This window comes from Podarcis bocagei, assembly GCF_964188305.1.
Source record: "Podarcis bocagei genome assembly, chromosome: W".
NCBI lineage: Eukaryota > Metazoa > Chordata > Lepidosauria > Squamata > Lacertidae > Podarcis > Podarcis bocagei.
The window spans coordinates 72,400,179-72,423,467 of NC_138131.1; the positions used below are offsets into that span (position 1 = coordinate 72,400,179).

At 48.8% G+C, this 23,289-nt stretch overlaps 1 protein-coding gene across 3 annotated transcripts; it reads right to left on the reverse strand.

Moving 5' to 3' along the window:
• Positions 1 to 7,660: 7,660 nt before the first annotated feature.
• Positions 7,661 to 23,195, reverse strand: LOC308578270 (U4/U6 small nuclear ribonucleoprotein Prp4-like). 3 transcript variants are annotated; one of them, XM_081178525.1, is made up of 14 exons: positions 23,145 to 23,195; positions 21,567 to 21,744; positions 16,304 to 16,490; positions 16,114 to 16,201; positions 15,845 to 15,924; positions 15,524 to 15,617; positions 14,984 to 15,078; positions 14,459 to 14,517; positions 13,484 to 13,607; positions 11,229 to 11,318; positions 10,509 to 10,631; positions 9,215 to 9,322; positions 8,691 to 8,809; positions 7,661 to 8,274 (listed from the first exon to the last, which is right to left on the reverse strand). In XM_081178525.1, the coding sequence occupies exons 1-14, from the start codon at positions 23,166 to 23,168 to the stop codon at positions 8,081 to 8,083; spliced, it is 1,563 nt and encodes a 520-aa protein (XP_081034651.1). In that variant the 5' UTR covers positions 23,169 to 23,195; the 3' UTR covers positions 7,661 to 8,080. The 3 variants fall into 3 exon arrangements, with proteins under 3 accessions (XP_081034651.1, XP_081034650.1, XP_081034652.1); XM_081178524.1 differs by having other exon boundaries at positions 23,136 to 23,192; XM_081178526.1 differs by lacking the exon at positions 23,145 to 23,195 and adding an exon at positions 22,937 to 23,027.
• Positions 23,196 to 23,289: the final 94 nt, after the last annotated feature.

Below are 23,289 nucleotides of genomic sequence, written 5' to 3' on the forward strand. Positions count from 1 at the left end.
AGGGTAACCACAAAACCTTTTGAGTTGGTTCACACAGACCTTACAGGACCCATGAAGTGTGAGAGTCTGGGTGGGGCCAGGTTTCTGCTAACGATGGCAGATGATTTTTCTCAGAATTTATGGTGTTTCTCTCTCAGGTCACAGAGGGAGGCAGCGCAACTGATCCAGGATTGGGTTGCGGAGGTGGAACTAAGGTTCTCCACCAAGGTGCAAGAGTTCAGGAGCGACCGTGGGTCACAATTCACTGGGTCTGCTCTGAAGGAATTCTTCAAGGAAAAGGGAATTCGTCACCAGGTGACGGGTGCAAAGTCTCCTCAAGAGAGAGGCATGGCAGAGCACAGGAGTGAAGCACTGGCTGAAGCTGTCAGGGTTTTACTGTGTGACTCTGGGTTGCCTCAGAGCTTTTGGAGTGAAGCTTGGAAATTTGCCAGCTTTGTTTTTAACAGGTCCTACAATCATGATGTAGGTGACACACCGTATTTTCTGTTGCACAAGAGGAAGTCACAGGTGCACTTCTTCCGTTCGTTTGGGTCTAGGGCTTCAGTGCCGATACCAACAGCGCAACGGAAGGAGGGTGGTCCTAGGTGCCAGGACATGATCTTCTGTGGGTATGATCCTGCAACAAATGGGTGGAAGTTTGCATACCCAGAGGGTGATCAGACCAAGCTGCTGGTCAGCAAGCATGCTGAGTTCTTTGAGCAGGGTGGTTGGTCACAGCCTAGGTATGGTTCTGATTTTCTCTCAGAATGTCTGTCCGATTCTGAGGGGGAGAAAAGGGAGGAAGAAAGGGAGGAAGGAGAGTCAGAGGCGGAGCCTGTTGCTGATGACCAGGTTGCTGATGATGGTCAAGCACAGGGGTGGGTTTCTCCACAGGTTAAGATGGAACCCAAAAGTGAGCCTTCATCTCCTGTTAGCCAAGTGCAGGAGGCCCGAAGACGCAGCAAGTCAGAGGGGGAGTCCTCTGTGCTGGGAGACACACTTGCTGACCCCAGTGGGTCAGGAGGAGCGCCCGAGGTTGTACTCCGGCGGTCAACTCGGACCAAAAAGGGGATTCCACCGGAAAGGTTTCAGGTCACCAATGCGTGGGTTGGTTTCGCACAGTGTGATTCTGGGAGTGTGGAAGGGATTCAACAATTGCCTGGGATAGATGCCAGTGGGAGGCAAAAGGCAATGGGAGGTGAGTTGAACTCAAAGAGGTCTGTAAATAGGGGTTCACAGTTTCCCTCAGGGTTCGAGACGAGAGGGGGTGTTATTGGTTTCAGAACTCACAGGGTTAAGGAGTTCTGGTGACGTCTCTTTCCTGAGGCGTGGTTAGAAACACATACGGGAGTGGTTTGACGCTACGTGTTTCAGTCTGGTTTCGCTTTTGCGGAGAGAGGACGCAAGATGTGTGCGTTGTCACCGGGACAGATTTAAGATCTGGTTTACTTCATGATTAAAGGCTAACAAGATAAGGAACGCTTTGTGTCAGTTCTGAATTATTCACCCACATGCTGCAATTGCTTCACCGCTGTGTTTATCTCTGCTACCGGCAAGAGGGAGAGGCAGGAAGGATTTTTGGATCAGCATGGACAGACAGCAGAGCTGCGCAAAGGGAAGCGTGCTGGACTCCATGTTTGTTTTTCTTGGAACTCATGGCAACTCTGACCTCTCCGTTGCCATAGTTACCGTGGGGCGAGGTCCAGGACCTGAGTCGAGGGTCGGCAGACAGTTCTCCACGAGCGAAGCGGGGTCCACAGCGAGGAGCCGGGCAAGGACAGGAACAGGACTGGGTGCTGGCCGAAACAGCTCTTCAATGACGTTGCTCCCGCAACCTGGGACCGGGCTGACTGGCCTTTATCTTCTCTGAGGCCGGGGGCAGTCCCGGCCCCCAGGTGACCCGCCTCTCCTGGCCTTAAGGCGAGCACTCCTCCTGGGAGAAACCAGTTCCCTCCGCCTCTCTGTCCTGAGCCTCTGCAGCTCAGGAGAGGCCGGTGGGTTACTGGACCCAGGGGGAGACTCATTTTCCCCTGACAGGGCTGGGAGAGGCGCACCTGTAGGCAATGTGTCCTCAATCACCTCCGGAGCCAGAGTGGATTCACCTGGTGCCTGCTCCTGAGGTGCAGGCGCTTCAGAATCAAGGCCCTGCCCCAGCTCAGCCAGCCCTGGAGGCGGGGACTCCTGTGCAGGCTGGGATTCCTCCGGTTCAGCCTCTGAATCGGATTCCCAGGCCATCACATTAGGGCTTTAAAGGTCAGCACCAACACTTTGAATTGTGCTCGGAAACGTACTGGGAGCCAATGCAGATCTCTCAGGACCAGTGTTATATGGTCCTGGCGGCCACTCCCAGTCACCAGCCTAGCTGCCACATTCTGGATTAGTTGTAGTTTCTGGGTCACCTTCAAAGGTAGCCCCACGTAGAGTGCACTGTAGTAGTCCAAGCGGGAGATAACCAGGGCATGCACCACTCTGGCACGACAGTCCGTGGGCAGGTAGGGTCTCAGCCTGCGTACCAAATGAGTCTGGTAGACAGTTGCCCTGGACAGAGATTTGACCTGTGCCTCCATGGACAGCTGTGAGTCCAAAATGAGTCCCAGGCTGAGCACCTGGTCCTTCAGGGGCACGGTTACCCCATTCAGGACCAGGGAGTCCTCCACACCAGCCCGCCCTCTGTCCCCCCAAAACAGTACTTCTGTCTTTTCAGGATTCAACCTCAATCTGTTAGCTGCCATCCACCAACCGCCTCCAGACACACAGGACCTTCACCGCCTTCACTGATTCTGATTTGAAAGAGAGGTGGAGCTGGGTATCATCCGCATACTGATGAACACCAAGCCCAAACCCCCTGATGATCTCTCCCAGCGGCTTCATGTAGATGTTAAAAAGCATGGGGGAAGAGGACAAAACCCTGAGGCACCCCACAAGTGAGGGCCCAGGGGTCTGAACACTCATCCCCCAACACCACTTTCTGGGCACGGCCCTGGAGGAAGGAGCGGAACCACTGCAAAACACTGCCCCCAGCTCCCAACCCCTCCAGATGCTCCAGAAGGATGTCATGGTCGATGGTATCAAAAGCTGCTGAGAGATCCAGCGGAACAAGGAAACAGCTTTTACCCTTGTCCCTAGCCCGCCGGAGATCATCAACCAGTGTGACCAAGGCAGTCTTATGTGGATTAAGCTTCAGTTTGTTGGCTCTCATCCAGTCCATTACCATTTAATTTTTAAGATGGCAAAAATGGCAAATTTAGGATGATCTTGGCATTCATGTGGGAGGAGGCAGTTCTCTGGGGAAACTGATCTCCCAGCTGTTGTCAGACTACAACTCCCAGAATCTTTAGCAATGCTGACTGGGGCTGATGGGAGTTGGAGTTGAGGCTGATTTTCTACCCCTGGTGTTCATCATTTTGACAGAAAAGGAAGCTGTACTATGAATATTTAAAGTCATTTTCAGGCTTATTTAAAGGACAGAATGAATAGCTAGCTGAGCTTTCCTTCTGGTCCACCTGGGGGCAATTATTCAACACCACCTTCTTCATGAAGTTTGTTCACCATGATTTCTGAATCCCACTACAAATCTCAGCATCAGGCAAGCCATTCCCCCTCATGTTCTTGGCCCCAGGTATAATAATAGTGCTGACCTACCTTACAGGGCTGTTTCTAAGAATTAATGTGGAAAAGCCTGTGAAGAACCTTTGAGGACTTTGGTAGGCAGTTGTGCCTACCATAGTGTATAATAGCATGTAGCTACCTCCCAATGATAATCCTTACAAAAGCCCTGTAAGGTAACGTTTATTAAATGTTCAGCCTGTTAACTGATTGCCATGTAAAGCGTCTCCAAGCAACTTACAAAACTTTTAAAAAGCATAAAGCACAGCATAAAAGTATGTGGTTTTTTTCAGGTGGTTCACAATTTAGCGGAACCACCTGCAACATCGGGGCCCAATACGGGCCACATGTTCTCCTGCAATGATTTTGCAAAGTTTTTTGCAGATAAAATCGCTCAGATTCGGGAAGAGGTAGACTCCACCGTGGGAGCAGGGCGGGAGAGTGCTAGAGTTCTGTCTAGTCAAGTTGCGTGGGATCAATTCCAACCTGTTACCTCCGAGGATGTGGACAGGCTGCTTCGACGAGTGGAGCCAACCACCTGTCTCCTGGATCCTTGCCCATCCTGGCTTATAAAAGCTAGCCGGGAAGGACTGGGCGATGGGCTTCGTGGGGTGGTGAATGCTTCCCTCTGTGAGGGAGCCTTCCCAGACCTGCTGAAAGAGGCGGTTATTAAACCGCTTCTTAAAAACCATCTTTAGATGCGGCCACGATGGCCAATTATCGCCCAGTCTCAAATCTTCCATTCTTGGGCAAGGTGATTGAGCGAGTGGTTGCTGAACAACTCCAGGCACGCCTGGAAGAAGCGGACCATTTGGATCCCTTCCAGTCGGGATTCAGGCCTCACCATGGGACTGAAACTGCCTTGGTCGCACTGGTTGATGATCTCCGGCGGACTAGGGACAAAGGTGAGAGCTGTTTAATAGTTCTGCTGGATCTCTCAGCGGCATTTGATACCATCGACCATAACATCCTACTGGACCGTCTTGAGGGGCTGGGAGCTGGGGGCACTGTTTATATATACAGTGGTTCCGCTCCTTCCTCCTGGGCCGTGTTCAGAAAGTGGTGTTGGGGGATGAGTGTTCAGACCCCTGGGCCCTCACTTGTGGGGTGCCTCAGGGTTCTGTCCTCTCCCCCATGCTTTTCAACATTTACATGCAGCCACTGGGAGCGATCATCAGGAGGTTTGGGCTGGGTGTTCATCGGTATGCGGATGATACCCAGCTCTACCTCTCTTTCAAATCAGAACCAGTGAAGGCGGTGAAGGTCCTGTGTGAGTGTCTGGAGGCGGTTGGAGGATGGATGGCGGCTAAAAGATTGAGGTTGAATCCTGACAAGACAGAAGTACTGTTTTGGGGGGACAGGAGGCGGGCAGGTGTGGAGGATTCCCTGGTCCTGAATGGGGTAACTGTGCCCCTGAAGGACCAGGTGCGCAGCCTGGGAGTCATTTTGGACTCACAGCTGTCCATGGAGGCACAGGTCAAATCTGTATCCAGGGCAGCTGTTTACCAGCTCCATCTGGTACGTAGGCTGAGACCCTATCTGCCTGCGGACTGTCTCGCCAGAGTGGTGCATGCTCTGGTTATCTCCCGCTTGGACTACTGCAATGCGCTCTGCGTGGGGCTACCTTTGAAGGTGACCTGGAAACTACAACTAATCCAGAATGCGGCAGCTAGACTGGTGACTGGGAGCGGCCGCCAAGACCATATAACACCAGTCTTGAAAGACCTACATTGGCTCCCAGTACGTTTCCAAGCACAATTCAAAGTGTTGGTGCTGACCTTTAAAGCCCTAAATGGCCTTGGTCCAGTATATCTGAAGGAGCGTCTCCACCCCCATCGTTCTGCCCGGACACTGAGGTCCAGCTCCGAGGGCCTTCTGGCGGTTCCCTCACTGCGAGAGGCCAAGTTACAGGGAACCAGGCAGAGGGTCTTCTCGGTGGTGGCGCCCGCCCTGTGGAACGCCCTCCCATCAGATGTCAAAGCGATAAACAACTACCTGACATTCAGAAGACATCAGGGAAGTTTTTAATATGTGACATTTTAGTGTATTCTTCATCTTTGTTGGAAGCCGCCCAGAGTGGCTGGGGAAACCCAGCCAGATGGGCGGGGTACAAATAATAAATTATTATTATTATTATTATTATTATTATTATTATTATTATTATTATTAGGGGGGGATCCATATATTACAATAAAAAGCATACAAAATCTGCAAATCATGCTCTGTAAAACTGAAGAAAAACTTGGGTAGCAAAACAGCTTGGACCCGTTTACTCATGAGATTTCCTTACCCCACCTGTGCCCACTCGCTTTGTACAGTGGAATTGGTGCTGCTACAGCTGCCAAACAACACCCGTCTTTCAATTGCTTAGTGTGGCAATGCCAACACTGTGGAACTCCTGGCCTATTGAATTCAAGCAGGAGCCTTCACTGTACTCTCTTTCGTGCTTGCCAAGCCTACCCGGATGCTTACAAAGTAGAAGTAATTTTAATCTGTTTTAGTATTTTAACTTCTGTATACTTTTTAAGGATTGGTTGTGGTTTTTTCTTGATTTTACTTTTTTTGTAAATGGCTTTGGGGTTAAAGAAAATGAAAATAAGCCTTGCCCTCTTGTTTAAGCTTCTTCTTCCAACAACAACAACAACTGTAGTTGTTATTATTATATTTGTACCCCACTCATCTGAATGAGTTGCCTTAGCCCCTCTGGGTTGTTCCCGAGAAATAAGAAAAAGCATAATCAAACATCAAACATTAAAAAGCTTCCCTATACAGGACTGCCTTCAAATGTTTTGACATATGACAGGAGGGCGTTCCCAGGGAGGGTGCCGTTACCGAGAAGGCCCTCTGCCTGGTTCCCTGTAACCTCACTTCTTGCAGAGAAGGTTCTCAGAGCCGGATCCTGTGTCCAGGCTAAACGACGGGGGTGGAGATGCTCCTTCAAGTGTACTGGGTTGAGGCCATTTAGGGCTTTACAGGTCAACACCCACACTTTGAATTGTGCTCAGAAACGTACTGGGAGCCAGTGCAGATCCTCCGGAACCCGTGTTATATGGTCGCAGCGGCTGCTCCCAGTCACCAGTGTAGCTGCCACATTCTGGATTAGTTGTGGTTTCCAAGTCACCTTCAAAGTTAGCTCCATGAACATCATGTGGCAGTAGTGCAAGTGGGAGATAACCAGAACATGTACCACTCTGGCAAGACAGTGCATAGGAAGGTAGGGTTGCAGCTGGTGTACCAAATGGAACTAGTAGACAACTGCTCTGGATACAAAATTGACCTGCATCTCCATGGACAGCTGTGCATCTAAAATGACCCTCAGATTGTGACCTGGTCCTTCAGAGGCACAGTTACTCCATTCAGGACCAGGGAATTTCCCACACCGGCCCTCCTCCGTCCCCCAATACTTCTGTCTTGTCGGGATTCCACCTCAATATATTGACTGCCATCCATCGCCCAATTGTCTCCAGACACCCACACAGGACGTTCACCGCCTTCACTGGTTCTGATTTATATGAGAGGTAGAGCTGGGTATCCTCATACTGATGAACACCCAGCTCCAACCCCCAGATTATCTCTGTCCACGGCTTCATATAAATTATTCTGGGCAACCTTCTGAGCTCCACATGCCAGTGGTAGGTGGGGTGAGGCAAAAATGAGTAGGGCAGCTAATGTAAATGTTACCTCTGTGCAGCAGGCCAGTTTCCATATCCACACACGCCCTTCCATATCCTTCATCTAGGCAAGCAAGAAGTATTATCAGAGTGAAAGAACGCATTCCTGCCAGGCAAAAACTCTCAGGGAGGATGTGAAACATGGTTTGTGGAGGGTTGTGGCCAGGGGAGAGTCCTGAGGGCCAGGCAGGGAAGCCTGGAGGGCCACATCTGGCTTAGGGGGCCTGTGGTTTCACCATTCCTGGGCTAATGATCCTTAAGGTCCCTACCAACTTTATGATTCTATGAATGCAGGAGTGATAATAGGAAAGCTGAGCACTGATGGGTGGGGCAGGGGAGGCACCCCATCACCAGAGGCTGTTTGGCTCAAGAAATGTGTCAAAAACGCAACCCACACAGGCGTCACCATTTTCAAGCAGCCACTCTGCTTTAATGTTAGGGTGTCGTTTTTCAAGAAAAGTCTCTGTCCGAGTGAGAAGAAGCTGTGACCCCACTCCAAAATAACAACCAGAACAACCCACCCTACCATCTCTGTTAGCACCCTGGGTATTCCTAAAGGTTGGTAGTGCTGGATCAATGCAAGCCAATTCCACAGGGAAGGGAGAGGAGAGTACACAACTAAAGCAAAATGCAATAGGAAAGGCATTCTCAAACTCAGCTTGGCCTGACCAGAGGGTGTGTGCATGTGTTAGGAGGAGGCAGTATCCCAGAAGTGCATCAAACCATGCCCTGATCTGCAGCGGAGGCCCAGGGAGTCACAGCAGGCTGCCTTCCTTGGCTGCGGGAGCTGGGCAGGGCCAATCCGGCAGAAATGCTCCTTCCGCCTACTCTGCCATCCAAAGCTTGAAAGTCCTGTCATAAGAGCATGTGGCGATCAGCTGCCCGTCCAGGGAGATGTCCAAGCCCATGACTTTGCCCTCGTGTCCTGCCAAGGTTTTCAGCGGGGATGAGCCTGGGTGCGTCCAGACCTTGGCTGTGTTGTCGTAAGATCCAGTAAGCAGGAAGTTGCCATGATTTGCTGGGTGGCGGAAAGAGAAAAATAACAGGAAGTGGGGAGGAGGACTAAGGAGGTAATATAGAGATTTACCACTTACAGCAGGGGTGAGGAACTACAACTCCCATCGTCCATGACCATTAGCTATGCTGGCTGGGGCTGATGGGAGTCCAACAACTTCCAGAGTGCTACCAGTTTCCCCAAAACCTTACCCAAAAGCCAACCATAAGCAGGGAACGGGGGATGCAGGAAGAGGGAGGGTGAGTGACAGAGCATACAGGCTATTCTCAAGAGCCAGTGTATTTGGGGAGGGTGGGGAGCGGTATATATCCAAGTCTTGGGAATCTATGTTGCACATGGAAACCACAGACAAGGTACTTTTCAACCCATTATATATCCTCAGTTTCTGGGAAAAGGCATTAGCAGCTACAGAGACTTACGTTCAAACTTCACTCTGGTCACCAGGTTCTGATGGGCAGGGATGGTGTAGATGCACTTTCTCTGGCGGAGATCCCACACTTTACAGGTGTTGTCGCCGCTTTCAGTGGCAATGTGGTACCTATGAGAAGTACGGAAGAGGAGGAATTCGGGTTTGCGTGCAAGGGGGTTGTTCCCAGTTTCAGCCCTATTCATAATCCTACATGATTATGAAAAAGCTTTAATAAAATATATTGGAGGAGGGGGGAAGGCTATGTACCCATCATACATTTAAAGCACACGGCTTCTGCCAAAGAATCCTGGGAACTGTAGTTTACTAAGGGCATAGGGAATTATAAGCTCTGTGAGGGGGAAACTAAAATTCCCAGGGTGATTTGGGGTGGGAAATGTGCTTTGAATGTATAGTGTGCATGCAGACCAAATTAGTTCCATTAATTTCAATTAATCTACTCCAAGCAGAAGTTAGTTGTCTGTGTGTCAATATTAAGACCTGCACCCCAAGAGGGGAAGGCAAATTGGTTCTTACCCGTTAGGGGAAAAGTTGATCCCATAGATCTCCTTGAGATGACCCTCCAAAAACATGATACAACGCCCTGTGCGCAGATCCCACACGCGGCCAAATGCATCAAGGCCACTGAAAGGAAGAGAAAAACGTCAAACAATCTCTTTCTCACACAACCCCCTTCCCATGCTTCCACTCTGAATAAGAGGCATCACTTAAAGCCATCTTTGGATCTTCTTTCCTCTTTAGTTGTCACCTAGGCTGGATGCCTCTTAACATCACTAAACAGGAGCCAAAGGAGCTTCTGCGAACCACAGTTGTTAAATTGGAGCAAAGCCTTTCTGCAATGCAGCTCGGATTGCCTCCCATGTTACTACCACCTCCTGTCTGCAGTTCCAAGGTTTTGCAAGCAGGACCCAGATCTGACCTACCTGGCAAATCACATGTAGGAAAGTCTAATTAGCACACTTTGTTTGCATAGATTTAGAATATTTATTATGCACTTAAATCAAAAAGTTATCTAAGAGGAGTACAAAAACTGAACGTGAAACATAGCTAAAATCTACAGAACAATTAAAAAGCAAATATACCTAAAAGCCATTGGCATTATAAACACGCATAAAAATAAGTAGAACTTTAAAAACAAAGTAACTAAATTATGCACTTGGGTAGGCTTTTCAAGCCAAAAAAAAAAAAAAAAGGATTCAGCAGGTGCCTACAACTATATAGCTTGCTTAATGTCAATAGGCAGGGAGTTCCAAAGCATAGTTACATGACAATGAAGGATCGACTCAATTACAAACAAGCTAAAGCAAGAGCTGCCCAGATCAGAATTTGCAAATTAAGAACAATGATGGGGCAAATCTTAATATTGCCCTAAAAAGTTGAAACTTTTATTTTAATGAGCAGTATAAACTCAGGAATACAGTCAAGCTATTAGGAACAAAGGAAGTTTCCTAGAAATGAGTCAGAACATTGGTCCATCTAATTCAGTAGTGTCTACACTGACTGGCAGCTGCTCTCCAGGATTATAGATAGGAAGATAACCATTGGGGATTGAAGCTGTGACTTTCTCCACGCAGAGCAGACGCTCTTATCGAAGCTATGGCCCCTCCCTCATTAGAATTTCCACCCTGTGACTTTTTAGCTCCAGGAGTGAAGACTTGAGTGGGATCTTCTGAAGGTAGAATCCCAACCAGTTCTCTCTCTTTTCTGGCATTTTAGAACTAGCAAGAATGAGCATCATTACTGACTGGCTGATACTTGCTCAGTGACACCCCCAGGGAGGGTTAGGACTTGCACATGCATGTAGATTTACCCAGTGGCAGAAAGGGAGCCGTCAACATGGAAGGTGATGTCGTAAACTCCTTTGCTGTGCCCCTCCTGGTGCAAGATTTCCTCCTGAGCCTCCAGGTCCCACAGGCGCCAAGAGTGGTCATAGCTGCAGGGGGGGAGGTGGAGAAGAGACAAAGACTCAAGTGAATATCTCACAAGGCCCCAACAGGTCCCCCCCCCCCCGAAGTTCAAGCAGGTGGCTGGATTGTCTATCCTGATCTCCACTACAAGCTAAGACCATGGAATTAATCTAATCTGCCCCTGGCCCCCACAAACTTAGACGATCAGCCAACTGATACAGGGATATGTGTAGCATTTAGGACACATAATTCAATTCTCTGCTCAGTATTGGGATCTTCAACTGCAGCTTCCTCCCATTCTGACCTCTCACTTTCCAGTCTTGTGTAATGAGTGCTGGGCTGAGTGGAAAGAAGTAACATATCACAAGGGGATGACAACAACTGTTTTTCTATCGAGGGCAGAATTATTTCGAAGGTAACCCATGGTGGTGGCATTGCCAGTGGTGGTGAGACTACTAACAATGGAAGGAACTCTCTTTTCTTCCTTTTCTTTCTGCTGCTCTCTGCTCTTCCTCTTTCTCCATCACATCATTTCCCTATTTATTCACCTCCTTGCTACCCACAAGAAATTAGACCAGGTGCCATGTGTGGCCCTTTGGGCAGCACCCCCTCCTCTGACTTACCAGGTGGTGCCCAGAAACCTGCCAGAGGGATGCCATGCCACCCGGGCTACTCTCGCTGTGTGTCCCTCGATGTCAGCCACTGGTTCATCACTGAAAGAAACACAACATCTCACGGCAAATTCTTGATGATGCTGACTGTCCCATAAGAGAGACTAAAATAAAGAGGGAGCAATACAGAATAGGAGAAAGGGAAAGGTGCGATGGGTGGATCCAGCTGGCTGGCTGGAGGACAGAGGGGGGGGGGGTGTGTACAGAAACTAATCTGCTGTGTGAAGGTAAAATTTACAGTAGTTACTCCACCCACCACTGGTAAGTGACCCCCCTGAAGGGTGCCCAGAAGAGAAAAATGTTTCAGTTGTTATTGAAAGATTCACAGACTAGCTTGGCTTTATCCAATGACTTTATTAACAGCTTAGTCATAGTATACTACTGTATAAGATTTGTACACTGCTTGCTGCCTTTCAAGCCTAAAATATGTTGTGACGGGGCTTTGCAAAACTAGTTCACAAGTAAACAAACAATGCTGTCTCTGACTGGCTGCAAAAATACACAGGCAGCTTGGGATGCTTCATGTAGGCTACTCCCCATTGTTCCCAGGGCTGCAAAGTACAAATATTAAAGTAATCAAAGGGCATTCGAAACAGAAGGGAAAACCCTGCCTGCCCAAGCAGAGCAGTTGTGGCTCAGTGGTAGACACACTCTGCAGGCAAAAGAATCCCAGATTCAATCCCTGGTGTCTCCAAGTACGGCTGGGAAATCCTCCCACCTGAAACTGTGGAGAGCCACTGCCTGTTAGAGCAGACAACAGTGGCCTTGAGAGGCAATTAGTCTGGCTTGCTATAAAGCAGCTTCCTATGGGGTTGTATTCAATTCAGTTCATTTCAGAGTAGACCCAGTGAAATTAATGCATGTCCATGCATTTCAATGGGTCTACAACCCTGTGTTCCAAAAGAAAGCAACTGGATAGTGAACCAGTAACCTCATTGGCAGGAGGAAGTCCTAATACTTCCTCAAGTATAAGAGCTACTAGACCAGCTCCACTTACTGTAGCTGCTCTCTTCAGTTTGATTGAGCCCCCTTGTTGCTGGAATGATCCAGTCCTGTACACGCAACCCTGACTTTCTTAAACAAAAGGTGAAGGAACTCAGGGAACTCCAGAAGGAAGCCTAGCCCAGTGGGGTTTGAATTTGACATCAATATAACAAGCCACAGAATGGCCCCAGAACAACATGTTTTAAAGCTCTTCTACTTGTTCCTTTTGCGGCCGTGTCTTTACCTGCCCCATGTTATACAAGATGTCAGGGGTGGGGCAGGTGTGGCTTGGCAAAAATGGCCCCATGGGCCATATCAGGTTCCCTGCCAGGCCCAGTCAGGCCCATGGGCCACAGGTCCCTTACTGTTGCATAAGAGGGTCTCGAGTTCAACAGGTGGGAAAAAATCTATCACTAAATATGAGTTTGAGCAAAAGATTCCTGCATTGCAGGGGGTTGGATTCAATGACCCTTGTGGTCCCTTCCAACTTGACAATTCTATGATTCTATGATTCTATGACCTCACAGGCACCCAAGACTGAGAGAAGGAGTGCGAATTTACCACCACTGATGCTTCGGCCCACAGCAACAGTATCTGACAGAAATAAACCTCTTCCCTGAGGCCCAATTAAAGAATCTGCTCTCTCTCTGTTTCCTTGGATAACGCACTGACAGAATCAACTGCCTTCCCCAAGAGTCACAGTGCCTTGACTGTTGGAACAAATGCAGCCTATCTGGGGACATAGCAAGACAAGAGGTGTAAAAAGTAAGACAAGTATGACATGGGGGAGAAGTGGGAACCCCCCACCTCACAGTTTGGGCCAGGGGGCACAACCAATAAGCCAAGCAAACTCGTGTCTCTATAAAGGTTTAGAAACAGTAACACAGAAAAGAAGCCTCATTATAAGGAGAGAGGAGCACTGCTGGATCAGGCCCCCAAAAGCACCCACAGCAAAATAACTCTGGGAACTATAGTTCACCCTCACAGGACTATAATTCCCAGCACTTGTAACAAACTACAGCTCCCAGGATTCTTTGGGGGGAGCCATGTGCTTTAAAAGTATGGTGTGGTCATGCCCCTGCCTCAATCACTTGTGTTAGTGTTTTGTTTGTTGCAGAAGGAGGTTAAGCAGGAAGCCATTCTTTAATATTTTTCTCTACCACCCGCAGCAGCCAATAAAATAAGGAAGGGAAGGCAACTGATTTTCCTGGGCCCAGGCGTACCTTTCAAGACTCCAGAGTTTGACAGAGCCATCTGCTGCGCATGAAGCCAGGTTGACGTCCTTCTTGTCCAGGAAGATGGTTGCCTTTGGGTGAAAGACAATGGCTCCAACGTTGGTGTTGTGCCCTTGGGAACAGACGAGACAGACAGACAGTTTGAGAGCCAGCCAATTTTAAGCTTGCTTCCTCTGTCTGAGTCTGGGCCTCTTCCTATTGCTCCGAAGAGACTCTTTGACTGGGAATCACTCCAAATTTAGTTTTTGTGCTAAAGCCGGGGTGGGGAACCTTGGCCCTGTAAGCCAAATGTGGCTCTCAAGGCCTTCCACTTTGGTCCTTGGCACTCTCCCCACACTAATTCACTCTTTCCCCTCAGGCCACACACTTCACTCTCCCTGCTTCACGCCCTTCTTGAGTGTCTTCTGCTGCATGCCAATAGTGGGAGGGGCCAAAAGCAAAAGAAGGTGGAGCAACAAATGCAGCTTTTCCCTTTGTATAGTAGGCTACCTGCCTTCACACTCCCATTTCTAGTCTCCTTCCAGGCCTGATCAGAATTCAAGGCCACATTCCACCCAAGTAAAAACACTAAAGGAGGGTGCCAAGCAGGGTTGGTGCAGTTTGAAGAGAGCCCCAAGGGCCAGAGAGGCTGTGAGGGCCACATGTGGCCCACGGGTCTGACGTTCCCATGCTCTGAATTAGTCAGCAGCTAAGCAGTGGACCTATAGGATATGACTCCCAACACTGATTATTAGAGTCAAGGCTGTCTTCCAGAAAGGAATGCCATCTCACCCAAGCCCAAGGGGGACAAACAAATAAAGGAAGAAGTTTGCACAGCACCACTCTCAAAATTCATAGCCTCCCACCCATGTAGCCTTATGCTCCTAATCAGCCATATACTGTAATTGCTCCAGTCATTTGAGGGAAGATAAGAGAAAAGCAGGCTGCTTTGGCAATGGGTGCGGTGGGAGTCAGATACTATACCTCGCAAAGTGCAGATGAGATTACAATCCGGCACTGACCACAGTTTACAGAGGCCACTCCTGGGAGAGAAAAGGCAGAAGGAAAACTGACTGGCATTTTATTTTATCTTAAAATGTTTTCTATCCCTTGTCTTTCTGTTTTACAAACAAAACCAATCAAACAAAAGCAATCAAGGAAGCTAAGAGAGTAAAAAAAAACCCAAACACATATAAAAACCAAGCAAAATTCAGTTGCAAGATAACAAGTCTAAAAACAAAACAGAAGATAGCAAGTCTAAAAACAACCTTCAACAAAATGATAAAATGCACCCACAGAACTATCACATTCTAAAAACTACTCCCACAATAGCCTTCCAGAACTTGCTAATTACAGGGCGTTGGACAAGATGACTTTCGGGATCCTTTCCAGCTCTACAATTTTATGATTCTATGACTGCTCCCAACAGCTCAGGCAGCCTCTCCTGTGCACTATAGGAGAACTTAGCAGGATTGGGAGGGACATAATGAAAAGCAGAACAAAGTTTACCAGCAAGCTGTAGCCAGGAGCTTGGAGTTGGGGCTGAAGTTGCAATAGGAGATAGGGCGGTCGTCTCCAATTTGGCTGCAGAAATTATTCAAAGACTGAAAGAAAAACAACAAAAAAAGATAATATTTTGCCACCAGAGGAAATGAAGGGCTCAATAAAATGAGATGGCGCTGAGATGGTAAAGAAAAGAGATGACGTTTCCTGCCCAGGCTGCTCCCCCACCTCACCCCCAGTAGTGTTTCCTACTGAGCTGAATTGTGGGACCCATTTAGTGCAATGTTATGTGCTCTGAACTGGCAGCTGAATTCCAAGCAACCAGCAGAGATCTTTCCTTGTCCAGGAGATGGAGATGCCAGGGAGTCAACCTGGGATCATCCACATGCAAAGCATTTGATCTACCATTGAATTATGCTGAGGAGGAGCAGAGGCACAGAAGCCTTCTGCAAGCTCATTTGAACCTCAGCATCTCGGGGGCCTTCTGGGCTGCAGCAGCCCAGTGCCCAGAACTTTTAAGTCATAGCAGAGATGGGTCCCACTTACCCTTAGAGATTTGTGCAGCTCCTGTTTCTGGGAAGTCCGTGTGGCCTCAGGGACCTCCTTGAGCAGCCGGGCTTCCTCCAATCGATTCATTGCCCTGTGAAGGGAACAAAAATTAATGCAACCAGGTCTTGCCCATATTCAACCCTTGCAGAGGCCTACAAGTTGTAATGGTGACAATTCTTCTGCCACGTGCCATCTGTCTTTTGAGGTGGGTTTGAAATCCCCCATTTCTCAACCATCACCACCACTCTAGTTAGGGACAATAGATATACAAGGCCTCATCAATGTTTGCGTTAGCATTTCTCAATCCCAGCCCCTTACCGAGGGAGGGAGTAGTTGGCGATCCACAGTCTGGCCGTCTTCAAGGTATTTGGTCCTTCGTGGTACCAGGTTTGCTGATACTAAGAGAAATGAAACATTAAAGGGGTGGGTATCTCTTGTGAGACTTGGGTACTATAGTGGGCACACATTTATAGCTAAGGGGAAAGGTCGGAGCTCAGTGGGAAAGTGTGAGCTCCCAGGGTTTGTGAAGACTCCCATTTGAAACCCCAGAGCTGCTGTCACTCATAACACACTTTAAAATTTATTACCTCCTCTTTTGATTTCTTGGACTTCTCATCTTCTTTTTGGGTCTTCTTCAATGCGTCTGTGCCAACCACAGACAGAATGTTACGTAGCCTGTTGAGAAATAAAGTGAAGATTAACTTGCCTTTGTTTATATGAGTCACATCAATGAACTGGAAAAGGAAGTGAGAGCAAGTCAATTTCATCCTCTCTCACCTCTCCCTCCTTTCTGCAGGGCCCTCTCCAAAAAGTGTGATGGGCTTCCCGAGGGCTCGTAAGCAGGCCTTGACCTCAGAGTCATCTGTGGAAACATTGATTTGCCTGGCACGCTTCCGGCGCTCAAACTCTGCCAGGACCTCTGCCTGGCGCTCGCTGATGTGCTCTTCCAAGTCAAAAACTTCACCTGATCATAGTAGAAAGCCAAAGGTTATAGGAAATACAACCCCAACAGGACCCTACAAAGCCTCAACACTTGACCCTCACTTCAAAAGTTTGCTTCATTCCAATGAAGCCACATTCAAAGAGCAACAATATGTGGTATATGCTGTGTCACCTCTCTCTGCTCCTTGAGTGTCCAGGTCAAAGCTTATGTTATCAGTGAGGCCTGTGGCTTAAGACTTTGACGGCTGCTGTTGCTGCTTGTGTGAGTGCTGGGAAGACCGCTCCCTCTCCTGCCAACTCCATCTGGCCTAGGGGGCGGGGCCTGCACTACCATTACAGTTTAGAGGACTGAGCAGCTACCGGCAGCAATGGACAAAATAGTTTTAAATGTTTTAATTGCTTTTAATTTGCAGCACCTTAAATGGGGGTTGTTGTTTTTTATAATATTATATTATTTCATTATCTGCAGCAAATGTTAAAGATGTTTATATATATTTTAAGTTGTTTTAAAGGTGTTTTTATTGTTTACTTTGTTGTACCACCGTGAATGGTGGTTTTTATCTATGTATTTTTGTTTGTTCCGTCTTGTTTTGGTTTTGGGGTTGGACATTTGAGTGGGGTGGGGACTGGTTTTGTTTGGGCATAATTGTTTTGGTTGTTTTGTTTTCTATTTTGTAAATGGAGGTTAGTATGAGGCTTGGGATTGCTACCGTGGAGGGGCGAGGGAGGTATGGCGGTGGGGGCAGATGTTATAGGCGAAGGGGATCGAGATACGGATATGCTCGTACCCCTTCCAATCTGCGCCCCATCCCGAGAGACAAGGGTAGGGTGAGCAAGGATTACTCACCTCCTTCACTGGTGTTGTGCAATGCCAGGTCTATAGGCAACAAAACCACTACCCTGCGAGATTTCTTTACCTCGCAGGGAGTCGACCTGGCTTGTGTGACGGAGACCTGGGTGCGCGAAGGGGTAACTGTTACCTTACGAGAGATTGCACCCCCGGGTTTCTCCGTCCTCCACCAGTCACGGACTGTGGGCCGCGGGGGAGGGGTGGCAGTATTAATCCGGGAAGATTGTTCTTTCAGGGCTCTACCACCGCCATCGATCCCCGGCATTGAATGTGTTGGTCTAGTGTGGGGCTCCGAGGAGAGCTTGGCTGTCTGGCTGGTGTACCGGCTACCTAACGCACCAGCAGCCACCCTGTCAGGCCTGCTGGAGGCGGTGGCCGGCTGGGCCTTGGAGTTCCCTAACCTATTGGTATTGGGAGACTTCAACTTCCATGCTGATGCCACTCCCTCCTCACTGGCTCTGGACCTGGTGTCTTCCATGGCGACAGTAGGGCTCTCCCAGTTTGTTTCGGGCCCCACACATCAAGCAGGCCACACGCTGGATTTGATCTTTGGCGCCGGTATAGATGTGATCATGTCTCCTTCGATGAAGGTGCCATGGTCTGATCACTATGCTCTGAAAGCCAGGATTGACTTTCCACCCCCACCCTGCTTAGGTGGCGAGCCGATTTGGGCTCGCCCGCAGAGGCTGATGGACCCGGATAGATTCCGTCAAGCCTTGCGGGACCTTGCTCCCCCGGCGACTCATTGACTGAGCTTGTTGAGGGCTGGAATACCCAGCTCCTGGCAGCCATCAATGAGATCACACCTAAGCGCCCTCTGCGACCCCGCAGAAACCGGGCTCCCTGGTTTACCGAGGAGCTTCGGAAAATGAAGCGGGACCTCAGACGGCTAGAGCGAGTATGGCGGGGTGCCCGTGACAGAGCCTCAAGAACATCTTATAGGGTTTTTATGAAAACCTATGAGATGGCAGTGAAGGCCGCTAAGAAGTCTTACTTCTCGGCCTCCATTGCATCCGCTAGCTCTCGCCCGGCGCAATTATTTAGTATAATTCGGTCTCTTAACGTCCCTTGAAGGACAGCCAAATTTAAATAACAATCTGACACACAGCTGTGAGGCATTTGCGAGCTTTTTTGCGGAGAAGGTCCTGTTGCTCCGCCATGACCTCCCTGCCAATTTGGATACAATAAAGGAACTGGAGGCCCCTCGACTGTGCTCGGGTCCAGTATTGGACCACTTTGACCGGATATCTCCAGCCGATGTGGACAGATTCCTCCAAGCTGGAAAGCCCACCACCTGTCCTCTTGACCCGTGCCCGTCATGGCTGATTAGAGCGTGTCCAGACGAGGTGCGGGGCCCCCTGGGGGATATCATCAATTTGTCCCAGGGGAACAAATTATTCCCAGGGGAACTGAAGGAGGCGGTGGTGCGTCCGCTCTTAAAGAAAACATCATTAGATCCCTCAGATCTATCCAATTACCGCCCGGTCTCGAATCTTCCATTCCTGGGTAAGGTGATTGAGAGAGCGGTTGCTGAACAGCTTGGTAGGTTTCTGGATGAAACATCTGCTCTGGATCCATTCCAGTCCGGCTTCCGGGCTGGTCATGGGACCGAGACGGCTCTGGTCGTCCTAACAGATGATCTCCACAGGCAGCTGGATCGAGGCAGGTCGGGGCTGCTGATTCTTCTAGATCTGTCAGCAGCCTTTGACATGGTCGATCACGAACTCCTGGACCACCGCCTTGCCGACGTGGGGATCCAGGGCACAGTCCTTCAATGGCTGCGCTCGTTTCTCTCTGGTCGGGGACAGAGGGTGGCGCTTGGGGGGGAATTGTCATCACGCCACTCCTTGGTGTGTGGAGTGCCTCAGGGTGCAATTCTCTCCCCGATGCTTTTTAACATCTTTATGCGCCCCCTCGCCCAGCTTGTCCGGAGTTTTGGGCTGGGTTGCCATCAGTATGCTGATGACACCCAACTCTATCTGTTGATGGATGGCCATCCTGACTCGGCCCCAGACACACTGACCAGATGTCTGGAAGCTGTGGCTGGATGGTTACGTGGGAGCCGGTTGAAGTTAAATCCTTCGAAGACAGAGGTCCTCTGGCTGGGGCGGGACGATATGGGATCGAGGGGGCAACTCCCATCTCTTGCGGGGGTGCAATTAGTGCCAGCACCGGCCGTTAAGAGTTTGGGTGTAATCTTCGATACCTCCCTCTCTATGGAGGCGCAGATTACAGCTATAACAAAGGCGGCATTTTTTCATCTCCGCCAAGCTAAGCAGTTGGCACCTTATCTCTCTCGTCCTGACCTAGCCACTGTGATCCATGCGACGGTCACCTCCAGACTGGATTATTGTAACTCGCTCTACGTGGGGCTGCCCTTGAGACTGACCCAGAAACTCCAGCGGGTGCAGAATGCCGCGGCGAGACTCCTTATGGGGTCTTCGCTGCGAGAGCACATTCATCCGGTACTATACCAGCTGCACTGGCTCCCGGTGGAGTACAGGATCAGGTTTAAGGTGCTGGTTTTAACCTTTAAAGCCCTATACGGCCTAGGACCCTCGTACCTACGGGACCGCCTCTCCTGGTATGCCCCACAGAGAAACCTACGGTCTGCAAATAATAACATCCTCAAGGTCCCAGGCCTCAGAGAGGTTAGGCTGGCCTCAACTAGAGCCAGGGCCTTCTCGGCTGCGGCTCCAAACTGGTGGAACGCTCTGTCCCAAGAGACTAGGGCCCTGCGGGACCTGACATCTTTCCGCAGGGCCTGCAAGACAGAGTTGTTCCGCCAGGCCTTTGGTCAGGGCACAGCCTGACTCCCTCCTCTGGCAACCTGCACAGAATTTTGCTTAATTGGTTGCCATCAATTCGATTTAATTAATTTTCATAATGAAATATTTTTAGATTGTGTGACTATTTGACTGATTATTTGATTGTTGTTAGCCGCCCTGAGACCGGCTTCGGCTGGGGAGGGTGGGATATAAATAAAATTTATTATTATTATTATCCCTCTTTTCAGCCAAAACTGGCTCCCCAAATGGCTTAAAATCAACATTCATACAAAGGCAAAATGTAATTAATGTTTTGCTGGGGGGGGGGGTAAGAGAGCACAATCTCTTATGGCCACTGGAAGTACACATTTTTATATCCAGAGGGAACAAATAGGATCTGCAGATGCGCAGGAGCTAGCCAACAAGCATTTGTTCCCCTGAAACGAAACCTACCCACATTGATCTGCTGCCACCTGTGACACTCCTTCTCATCTAGTGTTTTGCTTTTTGCTACCCCTATCTAGATTTAAATTATAAAGACCTCAGGGCAGGGATTTGTCTCTTGCTTGCTTTCTCCTGTAAAGAACTACAGTGGTACCTCATGTTGCGAACCGTCCCCCTTACAAATTCTTCGGGTTACGCGCTCCACTAACCCGAAAGTAGATGCCCCTCATTGTGAACTTTGTCCCGGGATGCGAGCAGAAACCACGCTCCGGTGGTGCGGCAGCAGCGGGAGGTGCCATTAGCGGAAGCGCACTTCATGTTACGAGCGGTTTCCGGTTACGAACGGACCTCTGGAACGGGTTAGGTTTGTAACTGGAGGTACCACTGTATGTATAACTGATAGCATCCCTGGGATAAAGATAGCCTGGTCACATTTATCCATGGGCTGATTACTATAACGCACTGTACTTGGGGCTGCCTTTGAAGATTGCTTGGAAACTACAGTTAAAGCAAATAAATGGGACTGGTCATATGGAACCTATTTTGCCTGTCCTAAAGAGATACACTGGATTAAAGTTCATTGCCAAGCTCAAGCCAAAGTGCAGATTTTGACCTACAAAGCCCCAAATGGGTTGGGGCCAGGCTAGTTGAAAGATTACCTGTTCCCACATGAACCCACCCAAACATTAAGATATATTCTAGGTCCTACCACCCTTGGAAGTATGGTGGACAATGACACAGGCTTCTTAGTTGTGGCATTCTGTCAGCACCAAGTGAATGTCTTCTTTGTTTGCATGTGGTTTTATGTCAGCATCTCGTTTAATCTCATTATGCTGTGTAATGCTTTAGTGTGATTTGTTTTAAAGGACTTCCTGATTTAATTGTAATTTTAGTATTGAACTGAGAACTTCTCTGAGAGCATTTGCTGAAAATGGCCTGCTTGCAAGCATTCTAAACAAATTATCAGCCCCACTAAGCAGTTCTTCCCTCCATCCTTTTCCTTCCATCTCCCAGTCAGCTCACTACCATCTCTTACCACTGGTGATATTGATGTTGCCAGCCTCAATAGCTGCTTTGACTGCATCCTTGCCCATCAACCCAGACTCCCCTTTGAGGAGACGCTCTTGCTCTTTCTCCTCTAAGCTCCCATAGAAAATTGGGGCTTTCTTGGCTGGAGGAGCATCCCCTTGATCTGAAGCCTTTGTTTTTGAACCCTGCAAGAAGGAAACTCAGCAGTAGCCTACATGGAGAAGGAAGAGAGCAAATTTGGATTTTCCCCCACCTGCTGTCATGGGCTGGCTTGATGCAGAGAACTGGGGAAGAAGGCTCAGAGCCAGGGGGGCAGCGATGCATGGTCAGAGGGAGAAGAGGCAACAGGCTTTAGTGAGCAGGAAGAGACATGGGGCAGAGAGCAGTCCAGACTGAGGCAGAAGAGGAGGCTGGAGAGGAATGGAGCCAAAAGGCAGTAACCAGCTCCCCTCCCCCTATACTCCTGACTCATGACATCTGCGCACATCTGACAGCCCCCACCCCATCAAACAGTACATGAGACAATTTTGTTTTGAATCCCAGCATACTGTTAATCATTAAGGCTAAAACCCTAAGCCCACCTCTGTGGGAGTCAGCACTACTGAACTCAATAGGACTTTCTTGTGAGTTGACATTGTTAAGGATTATACTGTTTGGTAATATATTTATTACAGTGACTAACATAAAATATTCCACAGGAACAGTCCTGTTAGTCCATGAGTATCATGGTACAGTGGTACCTCAGGTTACAGACGCTTCAGGTTACAGACGCTTCAGGTTACAGACTCCGCTAACCCAGACCTAGTACCTCGGGTTAAGAACTTTGCTTCAGGGTGAGAACAGAAATCACACGGCGGGAGCAGGAGGCCCTATTAGCTAAAGTGGTACCTCAGGTTAAGAACAGTTTCAGGTTAAGAACGGACCTCCAGAACGAATTAAGTTCTTAACCCAAGGTACCACTGTACTTTAAAAGCAAAGGAAATCCATGTCTTGCTCTGAGTAGGCCCAATAAAACTAATGGGCTTGAATTGGTTATGTTTATTCATTTCAGTGGGTCTGCTCCGTGTAGAGATAGCACTGGATACAATCCTAACATATATATATATATATTTATTCTGGCATAAACTTTCATGGACTACAAGTCCACTCTAATAGGTGGTTTTGAAACAACAACGTTTGTTAGTCTTTAAGGTGGCAAAGAATGCCTTGTTGTTTTAATGCAGCAGAAATATTAGAACTCTTAAAGCATAACATTTTGCCTTTTGTGGCAGAAGCTGAAGCGTTGAGTTGCACCCAACTCAGCTCAACTGAAAGAGGAGAGCCACTGAAATTAACAGCCGCAAGCGAGTCATATTCATTAATTCAAATGAGTCCAACCTTGAATTGAGCTTTAGTTGGATACAATCCGTTACGCTCTAAAAACTTTTACTACCGACGTGAGGTTACGTTAGTCACTGCAGTAAATAAGTAGGCACTGGTGTCTTTCAAACAGATTTTTCATTTTATCATTTCTATGAAAAGATACACGTTTTTTAAACAAAGAAACCACATTCTATCCCAGTTTCAAACCCCCTGCCTTATTCACCGCGGCGATCCGCGACGCAGCCATGGCGCTTTCCCGACCCCTGCTCTCAGACCGGGGCTCTGTAGTGGGGGAATCACACGCAACGGGCTCCCCACAAACACTTCCGGCACAGCGGCTTCCCCCGCCCTTGCAGAGCGCCACAGCC

What these genes read in the sequence shown, in the direction of transcription:
- LOC308578270 (XM_081178524.1), bottom strand. Translation starts at nt 23,168, where the DNA reads ATGGCTGCGTCGCGGATCGCCGCGGTGAATAAG. An exon ending in CAACATCAATATCACCAGTG is followed by an intron (nt 16,491 to 21,566) that starts GTAAGAGATGGT and finishes TACTATGATCAG; the next exon opens with GTGAAGTTTTTGACTTGGAA. An exon ending in AGGTTTCTGGGCACCACCTG is followed by an intron (nt 10,632 to 11,228) that starts GTAAGTCAGAGG and finishes CCCCCCCTGCAG; the next exon opens with CTATGACCACTCTTGGCGCC.